This window comes from Pteropus vampyrus, unplaced genomic scaffold (genome assembly GCF_000151845.1).
Source record: "Pteropus vampyrus isolate Shadow unplaced genomic scaffold, Pvam_2.0 Scaffold225, whole genome shotgun sequence".
NCBI lineage: Eukaryota > Metazoa > Chordata > Mammalia > Chiroptera > Pteropodidae > Pteropus > Pteropus vampyrus.
Window position 1 is genome coordinate 941,378 of NW_011889006.1, and position 24,072 is coordinate 965,449.

Consider the following 24,072-nt stretch of genomic DNA (forward strand, 5'->3'; position numbering starts at 1 on the left):
GAAGCACACTACTTCTGCCCTGCAGTTGGGCCCACCCCTGCAGGTGCGGTCCCCCAGGCAGCACTGGTGTTCCAGTGGTGAGGGGCAGGGAATGCTGCCTGCATCAACCTCCTGCCACCTCAGGGGACACCATTAGCTGCAGAGCAGCCGCATCCAACCTCACGTTACTTTTTTCCTGTCTCACAGGGTACCTGGGGCCTTGAGGGGAAATAGAACTGGGGCCTTGAGAAAAGTGGCTTTATTGACCCCCACTTCTTGCCCCCCACTGGGACCAGGTGGGTCTCTTTTAAGTTCACCCTGAAGGGTTGTCACACCGTGTTAGAAAACTGAGGCTCTGCAACGTTATGCAGGTTGCCCAAGGACCCCAACACTGAGGCTGAGCCCAAATGTAGGAAGGCGCAGGGATCCTGCTCAGCCTGTCCAGCCGCCTCTTCCGGGTGACCTCTCCCGGTGCCGGTGCTAATAACTCTGCACATTGCCATTCCTTATATATGGCTTTGGGGGAAAGAGCCACGGATGAGAAGCACATCCATTTTTAATAAATCGTTTATTTATCCAAGTTTCAACCCTGATAGTGAAGCCCGTTGCATTTCTTATTCTCCGGCTGGAGCCTGATTACGAGACCATTTCTTTGTCCTGGGGCAGGTGCTCAGATTCCAGCATCAGAGGAAATGAGAGAGTATTGCTCAAATAAGGGAGACGGGAAATTTATTAAGAAAACAAAAAAATACCAGTAAGACCAGAAAGGGGTGGCTAATGCCTTTTGGAGGCAGCTGTGGCATCTCCCGTTTGCCCCCTCTCCTGCCTGCTACAGACTACATGGGGATGAGACTCCGTTGGAGAGGCTCCTGCACTTAATAAGCATTCCCACAGGCCAGCTGAGGAGCTGGCAGAGCTGTGAAGGTCTGAGGCAGAGCAGGCACTCTCCAGAAGCCAGCAGGGGGCAGCAGTGCAGCCACCGCGCCTCATCTGCGCACAGAAACTCAGGTGCAGGAAGTTCTGGTTAAACAGCCAGGAGCAGAAAGCTGTGGTCGCTGTAAACGAGGTAATGTCCCACACTTGAAGTGCGAGACTCCCTAGGTCCTGGTATCGGCACTCTGGCACTCTCAGCCAGATGCAGTGCCCCGGCCGCAGGTCTGGTCTAAAACCACCTCTTCTGCAAAAAGCACCACTGAAGAGGTTCACCCCTGGGAGGCTGCCTCAATGAGGCTGTGGATGGAGATGGTGGCTGGTGGCAGCCTCAGCACTCCTCTCTGCTCTCAGGCCCTGTGACTACTCCAGGTTCTTCCCAGGAGGCTACACCAGCAGCTTTGCATTTCCTGATATGAAGGCCTAAGTGCCAGAGCCAGGCATTTCTAGTTAATTCTCCTATAGTTCTAATTTCTAGCACCTTCCCCCTTCAGGATAAAAGGGGCCTCATCCAGATGAAGGACAGGCTTTCTCCCCTCACCTTTGAGCTCCCAGGTAACATCCCCTTGAAGGCACATGGACAAGCTGCTCCCCAACCCCTGCTGCCCCAGCCCTCCATACTGACCCACCTCCCACAGGCAGATGCTACCTCCCTGCTGAGCATTCCTTGCTGGCAGTGGAAGAGCTCCAGCCCAACCAACCTCACACTTGCTCTGCAGGATTTCACAGCTGCTGCTCTTTAATCTTTTCTATTCGTGAAAAACAAACTCTTCTTCCCCTTTCTGCCAGCAAAACAGGGCAGAGGGGGTTGGACCAATACAGAAGACAAGCTACCCACCTGGCTTCTCTGGCTTCTCTCCTCCGCCCTTCAAGAAAGCTCACTTTCCTACTGAGCTAATCTCTCAAGAGTCTTAGAGACCTTTGGAACCAGGGTTAGGAGGAGGTGAAAGTCAAGGCAAGTGTGAATTCAGCACCGGCAGGTCTGGTGGCCCTCTCGAACCCCTGAGGGGACTGGCTGGGACAGGGTGACTGGGAACAGGCCCCAACCGGGTTTATCGCTCAGAGTCAGAGAAGGAAGAGGGCTTAGTCCATCTCCACACCAGCATATCTTCTCCAGCCACGCGGTGGGACTCTGTCTGGATCCGGGATTCGTTAGAGGCCAGAAACTCCACAGCCCGGTCCCAGACCCGCTTCATGCGCCTCCTGCAAAGAGAGGAGCCAGGCTCAGTGGACACACTGTCAAGGGAGGCCAGCTGGTCTGTGGATGCCCTCTGTATAAAGCGGGACAAAGCTCCAAGATCCCACGCAGAATTATTTATGAGAGTAACAGCCACAACATACTGACAGGACTCCTGCAGAGGGGAGACATTTCTTGGGCCCTGGAGGAATGATTCCTCAGTATTTTCTGCTATAAAAGCATTCAATTAAAGCAAGCTGAAAGGCGCCAGAAGTCGCCAGAGCAGCCCTGGTGTCCAAGTGGGAAGGGGCTGTGCTCACCGGGCCTGTTGCTGCAGCAGCCTGGTCAGGCGGCCCTCAACCAGTGCTGCCTGCATCTTAATGCCTCATGTGGGCTAATTAAAGAGTGTTTGCTGGGCTGTTGAGTCCAAATGCCACAGCACTTCAGGGGATGAGGATGAGCTAAGCTTCTAACTGGGCAGGCTAAGAAACTAGAGCCGCTCCTGGAACTAGAGCTACCAGGTAAGGCCCCTTCCCAGCTCACTGGCCTTGGGCCTCAAGACAGTAGATGAGGCCTCCCTGCTCTGCTGGATCATCATGGCCCTACATCCCCTCAGAGAGCCTTTTATTTCCTCTTCCCCTCCAGAGTAGATGGGAAGACTCCAGGGCAGTCAGGGAGGGTTTCTTGGATGGCTACCCTTTGATGAGCCCCTGTGTTTTGTCAGCACTGCAGACCAGCACTCCATGAACCCACGCCTCCATGAACCCACAGAGTGAACGTGTGTATGACTGGGAGCAGGAAGGCTCAACCTGGGGGAGGGCAAAGGAAGAAAAGCTCCTGAGGTGGCCTGAGTCAGGAGGCAGAGGGGGTATTGAGGCTTGCTTCTCTGGGGGCTGGGTCCTGCCACTAACCAAATCCCATAGCTGTTTCACAGCTCCTACCTGGCTAGACTGAAGCCGCACATGCCTGGAGACTGAGCCCCTCAGGCTAGGCCCTGAGGCAGAGGAAGTGGCGCTGTGTGGGGGCCATCCTTCTCAGGCTGCCTATAAATAGGTAATGAACAAGTGGCCAAGCAGCTGTTCTCCTCAGCTTCCTTTTCTTACTACACAAGCTCTTCACATCCCTCTGTCTCTCAGAAGCAGGCCTTTATCCACGGGGCGCATCTGAGTGTGCCGATGCAGGGCTGGCAGGAGCTCATGAGTCCTTATGAGTCCAGAGCTCGGCTGCACTGACGGGGCAGCTTGGAGATGAATCAAGAGTCTGAGAGTGGCAGGGCATGGGCCTCCTGAGGTCACTTAGACCCCGTGGGGTGGCTGCCTGCAGTCTCTGCTGATGCAAAGGAGCCAAGGAGCGGTGGTTCAGCCCTGTGACAAGCTGCAATGCCTTCTCATTTAAGTGAATGTGTTGCATATAGTTAAAGCCCAAGCAATAACAGCTGCCCTCTGATGAGTGATCAAGTGCTAGGCAACGACTTAGTGAGCTGTGAGGCCATCTCCCTGACACCCTTCTTCCCTTTTCCTTAAAACTTGTCACTACTTAATAGTATACATTTTCCTTATTCATCTTTTCCTGTATCTTCCTCTTTAGAAATAATGCTCCAGCAGGCAGGGAATTTGCTTCTTTCACTCCCCACTATCTCCCCATGACCCAGGATAGCGTGGCATATAGCAGGTAGGCAACAAACGCTTGTTGAGTGAATAAGTGAATGACAGTCTCTTTTCACCACAGCCCTCTGGCAAGGTGGTAATATTATCTCTATTTTATGGATGAGGAAACTGGCTCAGAGAGGTCGTTAACCGGTCCCATGATGACTCCTAGCAAGAATTAGGTGGGAGTCTGAATACAACAAGTGGCCTCTCAGTGGGGAAGCTGGAGGGCCAAGTGGCTGCCTTACACTGGGGATCAACAGCAGGCCCAATCACCACAACTCAGTCAGTCTGCTCTAAGCTTCCTGCCTGTACCTTCCCAGGGAGTGGGGTGGGCATGACAGTTATTAAGCATCTTCACATTTAAAAGGGTCCTTAAATATTCTTTCTACTCTTTTAATTTCTCTTGGGTTGCACAGAAAGGGGCGACCTGGACCATAGAGCCTGGCAGGGAGCACAGAAACGCCAACTGTGGGGCTCTGAGCAAGTCTCTTAACCTCCTGTGCCTCATTTCCTCATCTGTAAAATGGGGCCATGGTGAAGGTTAAGTGAGTCTGCATCTGTGGAGGGCTCAGACCAGTGCCCAGGTGATAGTGAACACTCGGCAAGTTTGACTGCTTGACCATCTGAGAGATGATGGCCAACGGCCACAGACTGCAGTGAAATCTGCTGTGAGGGGCCCGCAAGCACTGTGGTAGGCCCTGTGGACTGCCTCCTAGGACTTGGGTCCCCAACTCTACCCACCCCTGGTTCTTTCAGGGATCTATCCAGCATCTGCAGCCCATGTTGAAGGTGGCCCTGCAGATGAACATGCTAGGCCTGCCATCCCTTCCCATGAAGCTGTGCACCCTGGACGCTGACTCTTGGCTGCTGTGAAACTTTGCTTTCAACTTACATGTATGCACATGTGTGCGTGTGTGTGTGTGAACTGGACCATGATATTTTAGGTAACGTGTGTTTCTGACTGTGGGTCATAATTAAAAATATTTGAAAATCAATTTCTTCCTTGCCAGTGACTGATTCAAGAAGGTGAGTAACCAATTCTAGCCAGCAGAGCCTCAAGAAGTGTGTCACTGGTGGCTTCTGAGGTTTTCTCTTGCCCACTTCCCCCTCCTGCTGGCTGTGACAAGGCAGATGCTGCTGGCCACCATCTTGTGACCAGCCAGCTAAGAACATCCAAGGAGGGTAGGACCATGAGAATCACAGAGAAATGGAGCCAGAGACCTGACTGTCCTTTGTCTGGAGCCTACATGACTTGACTTCCGCTCATAGAAACCCATCAGGCCCTTTCCTGCTTAAGCCACTGCGGGAGGGGAGTGGTTCTAATATTTGCTACCCAAAGCACCCCAATCAATATCAATGCTGATGGTGCTGCCATGTCTACAGAGGAGTGGGACCTGCTTCTATACCTGTCCGCATTCTGCCACAAAGAGCCGAATGCTGGAGGAGGGGCAGGAGGTATGGACAGCGCCCCCACCTATGATCCTGGGGGGGTTGCCTGATTCGAGGCTATGAGCCTCCTTCTGTGGCACTTGGTGGGGTCAGACTCAGGACTCACCGGCTCTGTGGAGGGATCAGGGTATCACGCACATGCAGGATGCCCACGTATGGGTAACGCTCCATGTCCTGCTCCCAGTCCACATAATGGTCCTGGACAACATCTGCAGGACAGAGGATATTGTTTAGGGCGAGGACCTTGTGACAGCGGCCAGCAGCCCTTTTCCCAGGGGCCACACACCTATGATCTTCTTCACCATCTCATACATGGCCTGCTCCTCCTCTTCCAACTTGCGCCACCGATACTTCAGGAGGATCAGTAGTCCCCACAAAAAGGCCAAGCCTGTGCAGGAACAATGCATCATTAATTACTCACATCACTTCTGGCTGTTCAGCCACTCACTGGGTCTCACTATGGGCAAGTCGCTGTGCTGGAGGCTGTGGGTAAGCTGCCACTGTGTTCTAAATATCTACTATGCATCCGGCCCACGGCTAGCATGCAGGAAACAAAGAAATGCAAAGGGAGGACAGGCTATTAAGTGATCACCTTCCTCCTAGCCAGCTGTCACCACAGAGGCAACTCCAGCTGTCCAGAACTCGGCTTCTCCCAACTTCATTCTGGGGCTTTCATTTCCTCCCTTGTAAACGAGAACGCAGGGTCTAATACATATATACATGCTGGGCCCTTTGTATTCTGAGATGCTGCTGCCAATAATGATGTCTGTGCCTGATGGTGTGGGTGAGGGAACTGTGTGCACACCCAGATGCCTGTGATTTGTAAATCGACTATCTTGGCAGAGCCAGCAGGTTCTGTGACGTGGCCCTTTGCCTTAAGAGACACCCCGAGGTCTCTGCTCAAAGGCAGCTCTGCTGTTGGGAGACAAGGCCTATGCTCTGCTTTTCAGTTCAGCACTCTGGGTCCTTCCTGCTTTTATCAGGTATCTGTAGCTCTCCAGGAGATATTTACATCGTTCAGGGAGTAAAATTAAGCCACGCTCCTGCTGTATCTCCCCATCGAAGCGGTCTGCACTCTGGGGTCCTGGAAGTGGCAATGCCCACCTCCAGCCTGGGCTAGGCTTCCTCTTAGAAATGCGGACAGTCCCCGACGCTGAGTCAAGGACATTTTCTAGTCATCCTCATGCTCCTGCCACCAATCTCCATAGGTAAAGACGATTCAGAGCAGAGGCTGACTTGTTCATGTCCTCTGTTTTATGACAGAACTCAGGTTCACTAGATAGAAATGAACTCTCAAGAGCTGGGTTTCTATAACGCATCACTCATGCCTAGGAGTGTTATGAGCTGGGCTTCCAGGAGGTGCTATGTGCAAGCAGTCCCGATGGTGAATAGAGGTAAGAGGACTTACACCAGAAGAAGATGAGCACATGGGTGACGGCTGTGAGCAGGGCACGGCTCAGCCGGCAGCTCACACCCATTCGGGGGCGGGCAGATTCCAAGCAGACCACCTTGTCCACGGTCGTCACTAATTCAGATGGGTCTTCCCCTTTCAACCTGAAACAGGACACAGGGTTGTAAACATGTCCAAAAGCACTGAGGAGCTGCAGTCTAAACTCCACTTTAAGCAGAAGGAGGAAAATGGGCTTCAAGGCTTCTACGTGCTTACAAAATAGACTTAGTATCCTGGTTATACTCTTTCCAGAATTTTCCCATGTTGGCTACTTAGAAAGAATAAAGCTTTAAAGAGGCAGCAGGCTTGAACCCCTACTGCTAAAGTGACATCCCCCTTGTTGGGTCTTTGACAGCCCCTCTCAGCGTGCAGAAGATTAAACTGTAAATTGGATTCCCACCTCCCAGCATAGAGAAATGAAAATGTTTACTGAATCGCTGGTTTTGCACTGCATGGTTAAGAAATGAAAGACAGAATCTGGAAGAGTGTGCTTTTCTTTTGTGACAAGGAGGCACATAGCTATCTGAGTATAGAGAACGTGGGGCGCTGCGAGGCTCAGCATAAAAACTGCTGGGCTCTCTGAGGCCAGGAACCAGCCACAGCACCTCCACCTTGGCCCCCAGCAATGAGGCGTCAGGACCCATGGGGATGCCGACATCAACTTCTTCCAGTTAGGGGACAAGCTCATGCTCTGGACTGCACACTGGAATGGCTGGTACCTGCAAGTGTCGCGATTTCTCACAATCCACTTTTAACACTGGTCGTCTGAGCTGGGCTCAGCCACCCTCCAGGCTGCTCTCCCCAGTATGAAAAGGCAAGTGTCATCATTCTCGTGTGCTAGCAGCTGTGTAGTCTCCTCCGCCTTTTCTAACACAGGAAAATTGCTCAGCCACTCAGGGAAGCTTTATTATTTTTTTAAGCCAATGAATTTTAATTGTGCCATGCATCCAGTTATCAAGCTTTAGGCTGAGATGCCCTAGGGGCTTTTGCTGGATGCACTGCTGATGGAATTAGTAATTTGGGTGGATTAGAGAGGAAGAGAACAAAACCCTAGAGCATGTTTTAATATCAGGAGCTGTAACCTGAACAGAGACCCTGACAAACCCTGAGAAATGGGAGCTGGGTGACAAGGTGAATGCTTTTCCAGTAGGGAAATTTTCGGTGTCTGGCCATCAGCTGGTTCTCCCCACTCCCACACCAAGGGCTGAGCAGCCAGATGGGGCTTTTCAGGAAGGCGAAAGGGCTTGCTATCTCTGCTAACAGTGCTCACCAGAGACAGAAATGAGGCGGAACTGCTCAGTCAGAATAAAATCCAGTATTTCCTTTCGCAATTTCCATACTGAGTGAAACCAACATACAGAATCATTTCATCTACAAATGAAAACTAGCACCCGAGGAAAGGGTGTGTAGAAAAATGCCTTCTCCAGAAAACCACGCAGAGCTGGTGCATTTTAAAAAGGCACAGACTGAGTTACTTGACGCAGGTTTAGCTGGAACAAGGCTAATATCCTAACATCTGGATTTTGTGTCTCATCTTGAAACTGCTCCTAACACTTCTCCCTTCCAAAGCCAGCTTTAAGCCCAGCCCACAACTACTCAGCTGGGAGATCCGCCCTCTAACTTCAGACCAGAGACACCTCTGCTGGAGCGAGGGAGTCAACTGATGGGTGAGCACAGTGGCCGCAGACACCCACGGCTGTGCTGCCAACCTCATGATGCCCCGCCCACACTGACCAGATGCCCACGTCCTTGTTACTGCTCAGTATCCAGGTCAGTGCGGCTTCAAACTTGGCAAAGGAGCTGCCGGTCACATTCTGTGGGAGGGGATGAGAAAAGATTAGTTCTGCGTCTGGACAAAGCAGCTAGAGCAATGTTATTCTGCTGCTGGATTAAGGAAGCCCTCTCCTGTGTCCTCCACACGCCCCAAAGCCCTGTACTGCTCAATGTACAACAAACTGGCAGGAAAGAAATCTGGGGCTGATGAGAGCCAAGAAAGAGGCTCTGACTGGAGGAGGTGATGCGGAAGCACACACAGGAAAACAGTGCGGGTCTGAGGCAGGCAAAAGAATAGTTTTCTTAAGGACTGAAGAATTAGGTAATTGAGGCAGCTCATCTTGAATAAAATTTTTAAAAAGTGTGGGAGTTGGGGGGGCCGGGCATCCAGTCGGTCTTAGCTGTGTGGCGTTGAGCAAGTCTTTGCCCCTCTCTAGGCCTCAGTTTCCTCATCTGTGAAATGAAAATTGGACTAAGGTTTCTGCCAGCTCTCAATACTCAAAATTCTATCATCCTAAGGCCATGCAGAAAATCCAGTGGACCCTAAACAATCCACACAGTACTCATAAGGAGAGAGAACAGACAAGTGAAATGTGTATCCTTTAATCTGCTGAGAAGGAAATAAAAGCAAACCAAAGGAGGAGCAAGTGACGGGACCATTTTAGAAGGGGCAGCCTGCAGCGGCCCAGCTGCTGGTCAGTAGTGAGCTGTCTGCACCCATGCAGCAGGCCTGCTCTGGCTCACAGCTCTCACCTTGGGCCCAGTCACCCCCACTACTTCTCCTTAAGGTAGCCTAGCACTCAACTATTTTTGTTTAAAAACAAAAATAGGAGAAAGCAAAAAAACCAAAAACCAAACACAAAATGAAATGAAAAGGGGGAAAAAAATGCAGGGTTTGAAAGATCAATACAAAAGCCCCAGGACCTCCTGGGGATGTGTGAACACTACAGCCTACTTACTGCTATATATTCCTGGGCTTCCATTACAGGAATGCATTTACTTTTTAGCTTCTCTGGATTTCCACATTCAAAATTACCTAGGAGGGAAAAAACACACATTCAAACACAAAGAAGGAAAAAAATTACTCTGAAACAGACTAAAAAAATGCAGCAAGAATCAAGCCATCAGCTCTGATAGGGAGCAAGTGGCCTGGCGCTCTGGCTTCTGTGGGGCATCTTTACTCTGCAGCAAGATCAAAAGCCACTTAGCTTGGATCGATTCCAGATCATTAAAACCTGACCTGCAAAGCTGTGCAGCGATTTGCATTAAATGACTAAAAAGCTGCCCAATACGAAGGTCTGTTTGCAATTGATCCCTAAAAGGATCAGACAGATAGCTTTAGAAAGTACCGGAATGACACTATAAATAAGCACAGTCTGGGAAAAAGAAAGGCAGGGAGGCCACAGGCACTGCAGGGATTCTGACGCATGGTACAGGCAGGTGACCTGGAACACCAGGCCCACTGTTTTGAGGAATTCTGGGAGGGATGTCCAAAATGCCCTATGGAGGAAGCGGGTGTCTGTGTGGAAAGCAGGGCCTCAGCAGTGCTCCAAATCTCCCTTCTGAGCACGCTGGTTGGCCAGTTCCCACCTAGGATGGAGCTGGGAGCCTCCTCCTAGTCCTGGCAGCCTTCTGGGTCCAGCCCAAAAGCCACCTCCTCTGAAAATTCCCCAACCTGTTGGGGCCTCTTGTTTAGCTAGATTGCTCTGAACTTGGGGGCCTGCCACAGCCCTTGGCTTTTGGTCGCCTGCTGTGGTTCACCCACGATGAGCTGCTTCACTGCTAGACCCCTTGAGACCAGAGACAGAGCACGTAAAGATCCTTAACCCTCACACATGGTCTGACTGCCCTTGACCTGGCACAGTCTGGGGTCATCAGATGGCCAGTCTCTGTGTGTCTGTGTGCTGGGCAGGGAGTGGCTGAAGGTAATATTAAAAATCTTAGGAATGAACTGAAGCCTGTTCATCCTACCTCAAAGTTGATTTTGACCCTCTAGATCCTCTGAGACCAAGTTGGCTTCTCCCATCCTCCTACCTCCACCCAGACCACCTTGACCTGGTTAGGCCTGGTGGACCACCACCATGGCCTTCTGACTGGTTTCCTTCTTTCCCCTTTCTCATCCACATGTTATAGGTCATCAAAGCTTTAAAATGGTTCTGCTTAAATGACACTAGTCCACTTAAGCTGCTGCCACATTTGCCTTCCTAGCACCTGGCTCTTGGCACACCACTCCCCTGTTGTGGTGCCGTGTTGCTCTGGCATCCATGGCCAACCACAGTGGAGCCCACTTGACCTTTCCAAACTCCATTCCGTTTATCCTTCCCCTATGAAGCCATCTGCTTCCATCCTTGACCCTGTAATTTCTGGCCTCTTCGGTCCCACCTTCTCCCCACACATATGTAACCAATCCTACCTAGGCTTCAGGGACTGGCACAGAAGCCACCTCCCCCATGACTACTCTAGCTAAAAGGCATCACGCCTCTCAGTTCTCATCCAATGGCATATCAAGGAGGTAGATGGCCTGTTTCTCCTACTAGCCCACAGGCAGCCTTTGGGCAGGACCCTGGGCTGAGCCATCTTGTATCCTACAAAGGCTAGCACACTGCCCTGCCCAAAGCTGATCTCAAATAGGAGGTAGGAGGGAGTATGGCCTAGTTGAGAGCCCATACTCCCTGGCAGTCTGTCTCAGTTAGACACATACCCTTGGGGCTTGTCAGAGGACAGCAGGAACTAGGCTCCTTGATGGCATAAGCCAGGACCACGTATGGGGCAGGATAGAGAAGAAATCTCTATTAGGATCCACAGTTTAGGAGCAGAGCTTCTCAACTTTATCCCCTGGGGGGATCTTATTAAAATACTGACTTTGATTTAGTAAGTTTGGGAGGGGACCTGAGATTCTGCATTTCCAATAAGCTCCTAGGTGATACTGATGCTGCTGGTCCTTGGAGTCACAAAGGTTTAGAACACCCTTTTAGGCCATAATTTACATCCCAAGCACCCGGGCCCAAGAGAAATGTCCATGATGACCATGATCTGGGAGCCCCAACTCCTAGCATTCCGCCAAGAAGCTTGTGGATGCCTCCCTGACAGTTTCCAGTCTCCCACCAGTCAGGAGGGAGGAGGTAACAGAGCTGAGGCCCACAAGATCAGCCCTGAGGACTTAAGGTCCAGTACAAGTCCATCCAACTCTGACTTCCCAGCAACAATCTTAGATAAGAGTTGGCCGTAGGTAAGAGATGCCTCCTGAACATCCCATAAGACTGAACAGCTATATGTGGTTCTTGCGCCAAGTATATTTAACACGAGGCACAAGCTCTGGGCATTCACCTACGTCACCAGCAAGTGATTTTGAGAACCTCCTAGAGGCCAGGTGTGGGGGAGGACAAAATAATGCAAGTGACAACTCTGGCCTCAAAGAATGCGTTTACCAAATAAAATAGTAGGGAAGCATTCTGGGTAAGTTTTCAGAGGGTCATTCCCAGGAGTGCTGAGAATGCCTCCCTCTAGAGTACAGCAATAGACTTTCATTTTGTTAAAAAAAAAAAAAAAGAAAGAAAGAAAAGACCCAATATCACTCAGTAATAGGGAAACTGAGGCCATGAGAATATCAAGGACTTGGCCAAGGGGGGGGGGGGGGGGGGGCGTGGAATCAGGACCAGATGTGATACCAGGGCCTTGGTGAGCTGAATGGGCCTGGATATGCTCAGCCTACCATACAGACCCCTGCCACCTGCACAGGACTCTCCACCTGGCTTGGCCAACTGTCTGGTGCAGGGAGGCCTTCCAGGTTTGAGGACCCTGACTCTGAGGCTCGGGGCCTGGCACCTTAATATTTTGAGGGTCCACAGTGCAATGTGGACCCTCAAAATATTAAGTAGGGGGCATGTGGAGGAGGGAGCACATCTGTTGAAAGGCCTGTGCATGTGCCAGGACCGCTGGGAACCTTAAACGTGATATGAGAACCAAATTTGTTTTGCCCAAATGCAAGGCTTAAAAAAATGTGTGTGAGTGAAGAAGTGGGGAAGGGGAGACTTAGATTCTGAGTATGTCTTCTAGATGACAACAGAGCGTCTCAGCTGCCTGCTGGCCACCCTTGGCCTGGCTGGTCGCGGCAGCATCCCACAACCCATTCACAAGGATCTTGGGCCTCTCAAGACCTACTCACCAGCTTGGATGGCCAGGAAGTTGTACAGTTCATGCAGCAGCTCCAGCAAGGCTGCCTTCTGCTTGGCCTGACAGAACTGAAAGGGCACAGGACAGGTGGTTAGCAAGGATGGTAGGTGAGAGGGGAGTCTGTCTGCCTGGCTTTACCTCGTTAGCCACACTATCAAGTACTAAGCAGCTAATACTTAGAAGAAAAAAAAAAAAAAAGAAAGAAATTCTGCAAAATGGTGGGCCCAAAGATAGGATCGATAAATATGGGGTTCACTGACTGAAAAGGAACTCCATAAAAGCAGAGGCAGAGCTGTAAGCAGACATAGTAACAAAGCGCCTGCCTTCCTAGAGGCTCCCCAGCCTCTGCCCCATGGTTCCTGCTGGAATAAAGGCCACTAAATGGGGCTGAGGAGCAGAGGTGATGTGGTTGTGGAGAAATGCAGTAGTCCCGCTTCCTCAGAGGGAAAAGAAAACACTGCACTATTGCACCTGGTCTCCACCTCAGGCCATTTCCACCCATTTTTGGAAAGTCAAGTGTCTACAATCTGCCTGTGGATTTGTCTGCTTTGTAGATTGTCTGCTGCAAATGCTTAATTTTAGACTAGATTTTAGATATCCCTAAAAATGTAAAATTTCTAGAAATCTTGAAATTGTAGGGGAGAAGAGTCATCTGGATGAGAAAACAGGAATAGAAATATATGCATATCTAGTCCCTTAGAACCTGTAACAGAATTGACACCATATTGCTAGACTTACTGGATTTGGAACATTAAAAAAAGGTTCTTCTTCCTTTAGAGTGGACAAAGTGCCAGGTGCTGGTCTGAGTGGTTTACACGTGAGTACATAGTCCTTACTGTACTCCAATTTCTTAGGTGGGGAGCCCAAAGTTTAGAGACCTTAGGTAAGTCATAAGGATCCCACAGCTTCTAAGTGGTGGAGTTAGGTCAGTCAACTTTAAGTCCACACCCCACACATCTGGCCTCCTCTGAGGTGTCACTGGGCGAAGCCCTGGACCAGAAACCAAGAGCCTGGCCTCTGGGCCTGGCTCTGCAACTACAGAGGGAACCAAAGTCACCTTTTTCCTCAGGGCTCATCTGCTGCCTGCACCTGAAATGTGAAGGACTTGGTTTCTAATACTCTCAGAGGTCAAAATTTGTCCCTCATCTTGCCTAAAGATCTGAAAACCTTTACAAGGTACAAAATGGTGTAACCAAGATTAATACACATGACCATAAATGTTCAGAAACAACTCACGTGTCTACTAGTAGAGTTAGGTACCCAAACTACTTTTAAAAAATGTTTAATGGTATGGGAACTGTTGATAATAAGTAACTGAATGTAACTGAATACATATGGAGATATCAATTCTATAAATACAGAGACAAGATGGAAAGGAAATGCTCCCAAAACGTTAATGATGATTATCTCTAGGGGGCAGAATCATGGGTGATTTTTGTCACATTTTTCATATTTTCTACACTAATTACTGTCACGATCAGAAAAAAAGCAGTAACAATTAACATTGTTCAAAACTCAACATTTAGGCAAAGCAGGGCCAATTCCACCTAACGAAAACAGGACAGAAGGTACCAGACAAGATAGCCTGATTACGACAACATTCCTACTCCCAGCTTGCCCCTACATTTTCAGCAGCACAAAGGCAGAAAGAAAAACACAATCTCAGAGTCAGCTGAGAAGGGAAAGAAACTCAAATGCCCAGCTGGGTTCTGGGTGAGCTGGAGCCACACAAAGAATGAAACTTTCAGCAAGAGCCTTGGCAAAGCCCAGAAGTGCCTCCCAACCTGCCTGTTCCTTGGTCCGTTCCCCATGAAGGCTAAGGGTACCCCATGAAATCTCAGCTCAATGGAGCCTACAATGATGGCCCAGACCCTGCTTTTCCATGCTCTGATGCTACAAGTAGCCGGTCTGCTCATTAAGCACGTCTTTAGCAAGGCCCTGGATTGTGTCAGTCTGGGCTCACTTGAGTGGGGCATAAGCACATCCAGCTCAGAGGAGGACCAGGTAACAAGTCTGTTATTCAGTCATGGGTATGACACATTTAGAGATGTGAAGGACCAAGAAACAGAAACCAGGGAGCCCTTTTCAAATTAAAAGACAAAACTATCATCACTGGAAAAAGTCTTACAGAAAGTTATTCTTTTTATGTTTTTGTTTTCAGTTTTTGAAATTCTAGTTCCCCCACTGGCTGCCGCCTATGTCTCTGGGCCACTTCCTCTAATCATCAGTTGCAGTTTTAATGATGGAAGGCAGATGAAACTTTCTACAAATCTGTTTTTACAAAAGTATTGGAAAGCAAAGATATTTGGGGGATGAATGCAATAAATGAATGTAATAAAACATCCCCAAATATGAAACAGCAGAAGCCAAAGATAAATAAAACTGGGTACCTGCACCATGACACCTCTTCATTAATGGGAGTCAGAGAGTCAACGCAGGGGCATGGAGATGACCAGGTGTCATTTCTTTCCCAGCCCCTCCGGCTGCCAGAGATATGAACTGAGGGCCCAGCAGGCCTGGCATTGCACATCTGATAATAATTAGACTACTAAGTCATGCCCTCTGGCAGCACAGGCTCCTCCTGATAGGATTTATGACCTGATAATTTATTGCCTTGTATCTTCCCCAGACTACCACCTATACCAGCATCCTAGCTCCTCACTAATGCTCCTTTTATGACTCCTAAGTGGATAGGGCTGCTCACCTTCCCCAAATATTATTTGTAGGAAACATTAAAGCTTCATAAAACTGGTTGATAGACTAAGAGGGCTAATTCTACTTCAGATACCTTTAACGACCTCCCCCACCCCATGATGTTTCAAATCAGAACAGAATTTTCAGAGCCACAGATGTACTATTGGAGAGGAGAATGTGGATTGAGAACATGGCCTCCTCTCACTTAAAAACTGCCTGCCCTTCCTCTCAAAGCCAGGGAGCTTGAGAGGTCCTTCAACCACAACTTACTGCATCCCCCTAGGTCAATTTAGGCAGAAGATCAAAGTCCCCAACTCTGCGATTGATGAGAGAGCTTCCTTAACAAGCCTAGGGTTGGATCTGGGGAGTTCAATTCTCTGTTTCAAGTACTCCTTCACTGCCACAATTGAGTCTGACACAAACATCACAGAACACAATGTGATTCTGGTACATTACATGAAGCACTCCTGAAAATGATCCTATTATGATCTTTTTCTGGGGAAGTTTACCTCCTGATGGAGGCTAACATCCTCGGGAGGAATAAAAGCTAGAGAAACTCAAACTCACCTCATCTGTTTTTCTCTCACAGTCCACTGGCAATAATTTCACTGAGACCAAGAAAAGAAACACAGGAAATTAAAAGTGTGGGTTGAGGAAAGAGTACAAAAAGGGACCACTCTCAAAATTCAGGGGAAGTGAAACATTACTAACACAAGGGTGGGGATTAGAAAGGTGTCATCTAAATGAGGCCCTGTTAAAATACAGACAGTAAAATGTAAGGGCTTCTCAGCCCTGGATTAGGAGTTAGGACAGCTGGGTCCTAATCCCAGCTGAAAATGATTAGCCATGGGATCTGGGCAATTCAACCACTCTGAACCTATTTCTCATCTGTAAAACAAGATCAATGAAGCCTTTTCTCCTTAACTCAGGCAGTTAACTTCAAACAAGGCCACATGCATGACAATTTTATAAATTATAAACAATTTAACAGGGATTATATTAAACAGGGATTAATATCATCATGGGAGGTAAATCCCATTGTATCTCCAAGAGCTACTGTCTTTGAGAATCTCAGCAGTTTGACAGTATACTGTTTGACATTACCAGCATAGTTACAGTACCAGTACAGTACCATGACACCCCCAGGTCTGTTTAATTTCTCTAGCGGGTGGTTAAACTGCTCGGAAGTCAAGAAATTGAGTGTGTGCACGAGTTTGGGATCCCTGTGCCCACGGACTTGTTCACACACCCAAACATCCATCTGCTGCAACAGCTAAGACATAATTTAGCTTTCCCCTGCATTTTGGCTGTTCTTGCTAGGTGTTGAAAGATATGGCCTTGGCTCAAGTCTAGGAACAGTATTAATCACATCCATGCTTTACAAAGAATATTAAAGTTGGGGAATTACCATGTCACTTTATACTTAAATTTATAAAGACATGATCTCTACGTTGTTTCCTGTTAGATGAGAGCTCAGGATTATCTGAGAGCCGAATTCGCCTTTTACGAAACACAAATCCTCAACTATTCAGGAAACATGAGTATCCTGCAGACCTCTTATTGGCATGGCTGGGAGTGTCCTTGAATCACAGGACCCTCTTAACACACTCCATGAGGGTGCTGCAAGCAATGATAAATGTCTTCTTTTATATCATATCACTTTAAATCCTTTAACGGCTTCCTCCATACATATCTCATAAGCAGGGCTAGTAAAATCTCCCATTGACAAATGAGGGCACTGTGGTCCAAAGAAGTGGAGCACATGGCCTTTTTGGTACTGCAAAGCTAGGACCTCAGCCAGATCTCATCTGTGTGCAGTGAAACCTGGAGTGCCTTCAAATGGGCACTGTGTTATTGAGCAAGAAATCAAAAGGGAAGAAAGAAATAAAAGGGAATGGGAGTGGATTTGTCTGTTAGAGCAGGGGTTCCCAAACCCTGGGCCACAGGCTAGCACTGGTCCCATGGCCTATCAGGAACCAGGCCACACAGCAGGAAGTGAGTGGCAGGAGAGCCAGAGAAGCTTCATTTATATTTCCAGTGGCTCCCCAGTGCTAGCATCACCTAGCATCACCGCCTCAGTTCCACCTCAGATCATCAGGCATGATTCTCATAGGAGCACCTGTCCCTGGTGCCAAAAAGGTTGGGGACACTGTGTTAGAGGAGGGTGTGACTTTTTCTAGAGAGGGAAAACCAGAGTTTAGGGTAAAAGTAACAACAAATGAAGACTGCTTCCAGCACATTGTTGAGGGGGAGATTAGTAGGGAAGGCTAGGGCAGAAAATAAGAATAGGAGAAAGTGAAGACAGAAATTATTGAAGATGCAGTAATCCTGGCCCACTTTCCCACAGCTGGAGGAAGGAAAGTCAAGGTCTGCAGATAAGAAGACCGCAAGAGGCACCTGACCAAAGTACAGGAATGTGCAGCCGGGCACTAAGAGGAACAGGTGGTCGTTCTGGTGGACACGCGCGCCCAGGGCCCTCCCCTGCGCCGGCCCGGGACGTACTGTTGTCCTCCGCCTCCTGTGGCGCTGAGGGCTTGCCCATCTTCACCCAGAGGATGCCCAGGAAGACGAACAGCAGCCCCAGGCTGGCCCAGAGCAGAAGCCGAGACAGGCAGCGCTCCAGCCGCCGCCCCACCTCGGGCCGGGCCCGCGCTGAGCCCGCTGCGCCAGCTCGCGTCACCCGCAGGCCCGGGCGCGGGTCGGGGCCGAGAGCGGTGGACGGCCGCGCCGAGGACGCGGCCCACCAGCGACGGGCCCCGAGACCCGGCGCGGCTCTGTTAAGTGGCCGAGCGTCCTCGTCTTCCTCGGAGCTGCCCCGGACCGAGGCGCGGCGCCTGAGCGGCGCAGGGCGGACGGGGTAGGCGAGGCCGCGGCTCCCAGACCAGGAAGCCGCGGATGCCCCAAGATCGCCGTAAGCCCCAGGGGTCGCGTAGGCCGAGCTCGAGGCCGGCGGGGAGAGCCAGGGCTCTGCCCGCACAGAGGCTGCGGCGGGCCGGGAGCGCAGCGGGGCCTCCTCGCGCAGCCGGGCCTCCTCTCGCAACCGCTCCTCGCCCCGCGGCCGGGCCTCCTCTCGCAGTCGGACTTCGCCCCGCAGGCGGCGCAGCTTGTTACGGTAGACGTCCCGAGTGGTATCAGTGATAGGTCCTGGTTGGAAGCCCAGGGCCTGCAGCTCCCGCCGCAGCTCCAGGTCCGACAGGCCGGCCATGGCCAGGACACCGCCCCCTGCTCACCCCCGGCATGCACCGTACCCGGAACTGCTCTCGCCAGCAGCCGGGCGAAGCGGGCGGGGCCCTACCCCATGATTGGGAGGTCATCCGTGGTCGCCATGTTGAGAAGGTCTGAGTCCAGCCGATGGGCCGCCATGATGAGGAGGTCAGGCTCGGCTATTACGGCCGCCATGTTGGGGAGGTCGGAGGGTGGGGGGTTGTTGTTTTCTTCCTTTTCCTTTTCTTCTCCTTGCCCAGTTCTTTCTCCTTTCCCGTAAGACTAAGCAGTGTTTATTTCTAATTCCTCCGCCTCTTGCGCAGTCTCTGACACGTGATAGGCACCAAATAAGGTCATATTGACTTAATGGATGAATTGCTTAAGGGTGAAAGGCGACCTATTGCCAGAGTGGGGTTACGGATTCTTTGCCTCTCTCTGTACTTGAGGACCGATGTTGATCCTTTCCGCGCTCAAGAAAGGGCTTCGTTTGGGGCGTGGAGTAGACCCCAGGCATGCTCAGAGAGCTCACCTGATTTCAGGTCTTGGATGGCAGGCTTGTTTTCCTGGCGTTCACTCGTGGACATTAAGCACCAAGGGAGTGCAGGCCCTATCCCCGTCAAACGCAGGCCTGCAGGGAGCTCTTGCTAGACAGAACACCTCATCGCATCCTCGGAGAGGGCAGAAAAGCCAAATGCCTTTGAGCTCCGAGTGGGCAGTTCAGACTTCTGGGAGGAGGCTGTGTGTGGCTGGATGGTGGGATTTTCATGAGAGCTGGGTAGGTGATGGTTGAGGATTCTCGAATCCCAGCTCCACCACTCTTAGATGTGCGATCATATCCAATTAACATTGCTAGCCTGTTGGTTAGTAAACCTCATAGACTTTTGGGAGGATTAGAAGAGGTTATTTGTATAAAGTGCTTAGGACAGTGCCTGATATGTACTCCTAAGTGTTTATACTTAACCCATATCTCTGCAGCAGCATTGCTGTGTAGAACCTCCCACAGGGCACCCTCGGTGTTTGATTACTTGACAGCTCTCAGTGAGAAAGCCCTAAAGGAAGCTAGGGAGTAGTGGCAAATGGAAATAGAGCTATGGTTCATATGGTCTTCCTTCCATCTCTCTCTTCCTCTTTGTATTCCTTACACATCCCTCATCAACTGCCTATCCCATTTATCACAGGTCTCCAGGGTTCCGTTTCTACCCCTCCAATTCAGTTCTCCCCTCCCCACCTCCTGTACAGTCCTATCACCCACCTCCCACCTTGTCCCCTGTCCCAGTCAGTGAGCAAGGCCCCTCTGCCAGTGGTTTGCATTCCTGCCACTTATTCTTCCACAGGGGTATTCAACACTGACCACAATTGCTGGGAAAATTACAGCCTCTGCTTGGTCAGGTTTCCATTGTTAGTCTCCCCATCTCCCCGACTTAGCTGCTCCCATGTGGTGCGATTTCTCTCACCAAGTGTTGTTTTCCTTTTCTCTGACTGTGTTTGCACGGAATGCCATGAATTTGATATAGTGATTGCCTAACACATATACCACATAATAGTATTTTATTTCTTTCTGAAGCACTGTTTGCATGACAAATGAGTTGGTAACATTTGTGCAACTCCTTGCAGCTGTGCAGTTCAATATATAAAGAATGAGCCTTTCTGCATCAATACTGGCCCTGTGTATTCTAAGAGGGCTTGAAACTGATGCTTAAACAAAGTTAAAGTCACAGCGTTTTGCAGAGTTACGGTTTGTTTCATCACAATGGATCTCAGGGCGATTTAAAAATATGTACTGAACTGGAGCCACCTGAGTGGTGGTCCCCAGTGTGGGCTTTGTCAGTTTGTCAGCCTTCTTTGTATTTGGGGATGCTGCTGCTGCTCCACATACCTAGGGCCAAATGACAACACATTCTCATCCCTTCCTTTGTCTTCCTTCTGGCCTATAACCCATCATGTTTGCAGTGGCCTTTCGCCCTGCATCCCATCCCCATGGTCCACCCTTCTGCCTCCACGATGGTTTCTGGCTGTCCCTGACATTGTCTGCTGGGTTCAGCAGGTCTTTGGCTTTGTGTGTCGCCACTTAGAGAATGTTTGCTGATCAGTGCTTCCCTTCCCCACCTCCTCCAAGAAGAAATCTCACAATCTGATTGAGAAAGTCAATTAAATAAAACCTCACAAGTCAATCATTCTCCCAGGTCTCTGCTTTTCCATTTTCCTTCTGAACTCCCTGCTCCAGTCCTGCCCCCTCCCTGGATTTCTAACCTCTCTGGTCCTCCATCAATAGTCTCTGTCCCCAATGCCGTCACACCCGCTTTAGTGAAGTCAGCTTGTTGCTGTTCACTTTCCTCCACACAACTGTCCCCATACTTCCTTCGCCAACCCTTGTGTTTTCTCCATCAGGGATCAGCCTCAGTGCTTCATTGCCACCCTCCGCCATGGGGCCCATGAGGCCCTTGTGGGCCTTCTCAGAGTCTGCCTTTCTGTGTCTTCATCAGTGTTCTTCAGCTGGACCTGTCCAGTATGGGAACCCATATTTTAAAGAAAAGGGCAATATCGCAAAGTCAACAGCTGCCCTGTGTGCCCTCCTTTCTCATCACTGTGTTGTGCTTTTTTTGTAAAGGTGAGTAGCTCAGGCTGTGGTCGGTCTTTCTGATTTATTAAAAGCAAAAGAGGAAAAACAAACTCCAGTGTCAAAATCTACTTAGTAACCACATCCACACATTCAGTAGAGGTTAGGGGCTGCTCAGAGTTCACTCTGGATTCTCAGAGGGCTGTCACGCTGCCTGCCGTCCTGTTGACCTCTGTCTGTCTCAGCAGAGCCTTATAATAATAACAGCCATAAATCTTTTAGTGGATTCCATTCTCCTCCTCTTCCTGCAGAGCCCTGTACGCATTTATCAGGTCTTAAAGATACTCAGAGAACATGGACTTGTCCTTGATCCGCTTCATCGCCAGCCTCATTTGTCCCTCTCAGCTAATCTGAGGTTCCTTCAAACCACGTCATGGATAGTGCCACACTGTTGGGAGCCACCGGGAGAGTGTAGTCGAAAAGCGGGGACAATACGGGTGTCATTCGGGGCATAGATTTTGGCTGGAATGGCTCCAGCACTGCCTAACATCTTGTTGCCTCATTTCAGTGCCATGGAAGAGGAGGGTCACACTTTCCATCTCTCTAGGTTAATGAAGAGGTAAAGAGGGTCATAGAGAAGTGCTAGAACAGACTTAATGGGCAGTTTTGTCACCTGCTTTTCATTATCAACTGAGAATGAACCAAAACTCTCACTCTTTTGGCCCTCTCACATTTTGATATCTGTGGGTAAGAGTTCCTTAAGAGGCATAGAACACATCCCCTGATGTCAATAACGAATTGTGTGTGAAGAAAAATGTAATGCTTTCAGAATAGTTTCTTTTGGACTTTGTCCATGATTAGATTATACTAAATTACAGAGTACAGATATCAGGCAATTACTCTTTGCTTTTAACTATTCAATTTCACAGTAAATCCACGTAGTTCAGTAATTATAAAATCACACTGATGTGGTTACCGAGAAAATATCATCTCCATCTTCTGCAGCTAGGTTCAGGTTGCCCTATAATTACCCGTGGTCCTGCTAAGTGTAAAGTACATTCCAAATGAAGACAGGTAATCTGTAACTCCGTAATTGCAGAGTATCTGGAGAGATTCTTGCAGATTTTGCTGGATAAACCTTGGCGAGATGTGGGAAAGAGCTGCGTCCTCACCTGACTGGTTCTCCTGGGCCCTCTCCCCATCTCTGATCCTGGCTGGGTCCTGGTCCAGGCATTCTATAGCTTTAACGAAGAATGTATCTCTCCTTCTGTTTTGTGAAAACATGGTTATTTTCTCTTGGCTTAGCTCACAGAGTCCTCCCCGACTCTCCCTCAATTTTAATTTCTTTCAAGGCTGTGCAGATCCTGTAAGCAATTGAGTCTGCTGTCCTAGAAACTGGAGAAGCTCGTTGGAGGAAAATAATTATTTGAGCCGATTGTGAGAAATCGAACCACAGCAAAAGGAAGGAAAGGAGAGAAGAAAGGAGCTGATACATCTAAACAGGGCCCAGGGCATGGTGCATATAGAAGATGCAAGAGGTGGCTGGGTCGCTGTTGAGGCTCATTACCGAGAAGCACATCAGAGGCCACTGGGTGAGGGTGGGGGACAAGCCACCTGCAGCACTGAGCTTTGAACAGGGCTGTTCTGCAGAATAGGCAGTACCCTCACACTTCCCAGGGTGCCCCTGTGGTTGGTGAACCAATTCCCATAAAAAAAATGCAGACCACCTGGGGAAAAATCTCGACGTCTTATTTCCCTCCATGGTACCTATTTCAATGCTGCTCTACAAACCCAGGATCCTAAAGGGTGCTGGGGTCCTTGCCCCAGAAGTGGGCACCTCCTGCTGGTGATGAGGGAAGGTGGTCTTACTGTAGGGGCAGACCTGAGTGGAGGGTGAGGAAAAGAAACAAAATCTGTGTTTTCCACATGGCAAGAGACAGCATTTTGGTTTTCTGCTTCCTGGAGCGCATTACAGATAATGGAATGACTGACATGGTGGAACTCAGAAGGGCCAGGAATCTTGGATGCCGTTCTTCCCGGTTGCATGCTTTATAGATTTCTGTATCTTTTCCTCCTTTCTCGCCCACATGCCCTGCCGCAGCCCTCTCTCCTTTAACTACCAGATGTCTTGTCAGCATTTCCCAGGAACCTGCAGCTGTGCTTGGGTTGATTATGTGCATTGGAAACTGCATGAACGTGCAGCGTGTGAGTGGGGTCTGGGTCTGGAGCACCGAGTGTATTCCTCAGGAGCATTCAGAACATCCTAAGGGAGGGTCCGTTTTAAGGGTTGGGGTCTTCTTTTCCCATAACTACTATCCGGCTAAGCTCCCACAGTGGTTGGAATGGGTGGGAGTATGGAATGGGCACTGTGTCTAATTGCTAGTAACCTATGGTTCCTATATGGCCTTAGCTTATAAATAAATGAACATTCATTAATGTTAAATTAGCATGAAATTTCCCATCCAGTGTTGTTTAGAAGGCAGAAATGAGTGGGTTGGCTGTGTAATTTTGCTGCAGATGCTGGAGCATGTAGTCACAAGGTGATAATAATAATAGTAATTTGCTCTTTGCTGGTGCTTTCGTCCCCACATCTCAAGGTGAGTATTACGACCTTGCTTTTGCAAAGGTTCATTGAGGTTAAAGGGCAAGCTGGAAGTTACTCTGCAAGGGGTTGAGTGCAGAGGACTTCAAACTGTGGCTCGTTAGACCTCCAGCTCATTGGTAAACAGAAAATGGACCAGGAGACCTGAATTCTAGTCCTTACTCTGCCACTGACTCAGTATGTGGGCAAAAAAATGCCATCCCTCTGGGCGTCAGTTTCCTCATCTATAACAGAAGGGCTGGTGTAAATCTTCCAATTCTGTCAGTCTAAATATTTGAACACAGAAGTTACAAAAGGCACATGGTTTGCTAATGTATGCACCATTTATGTCCCAACTCCCTCTGAGCTTTATTTTTTCCCCCCTTTATGGTATGACCTAAGTTTGACCTTTGGAAATTAAGATATTAAATAAAAGAGTTGTTTCTATATATTTCA

The 24,072-nt window shown here is 49.4% G+C and overlaps 1 protein-coding gene across 1 annotated transcript; it reads right to left on the reverse strand.

The window, feature by feature from the left end:
- Positions 1 to 528: 528 nt before the first annotated feature.
- On the reverse strand, positions 529 to 18,518 carry LEMD2 (LEM domain containing 2). Its single transcript, XM_011373481.2, has 9 exons — positions 17,777 to 18,518; positions 15,842 to 15,882; positions 12,573 to 12,648; positions 9,367 to 9,443; positions 8,369 to 8,448; positions 6,593 to 6,738; positions 5,471 to 5,572; positions 5,291 to 5,393; positions 529 to 2,112 (listed from the first exon to the last, which is right to left on the reverse strand). Exons 1-9 carry the CDS (start codon positions 18,477 to 18,479, stop codon positions 1,962 to 1,964), a joined length of 1,479 nt encoding a protein of 492 aa, XP_011371783.1. The 5' UTR covers positions 18,480 to 18,518; the 3' UTR covers positions 529 to 1,961.
- Positions 18,519 to 24,072: the final 5,554 nt, after the last annotated feature.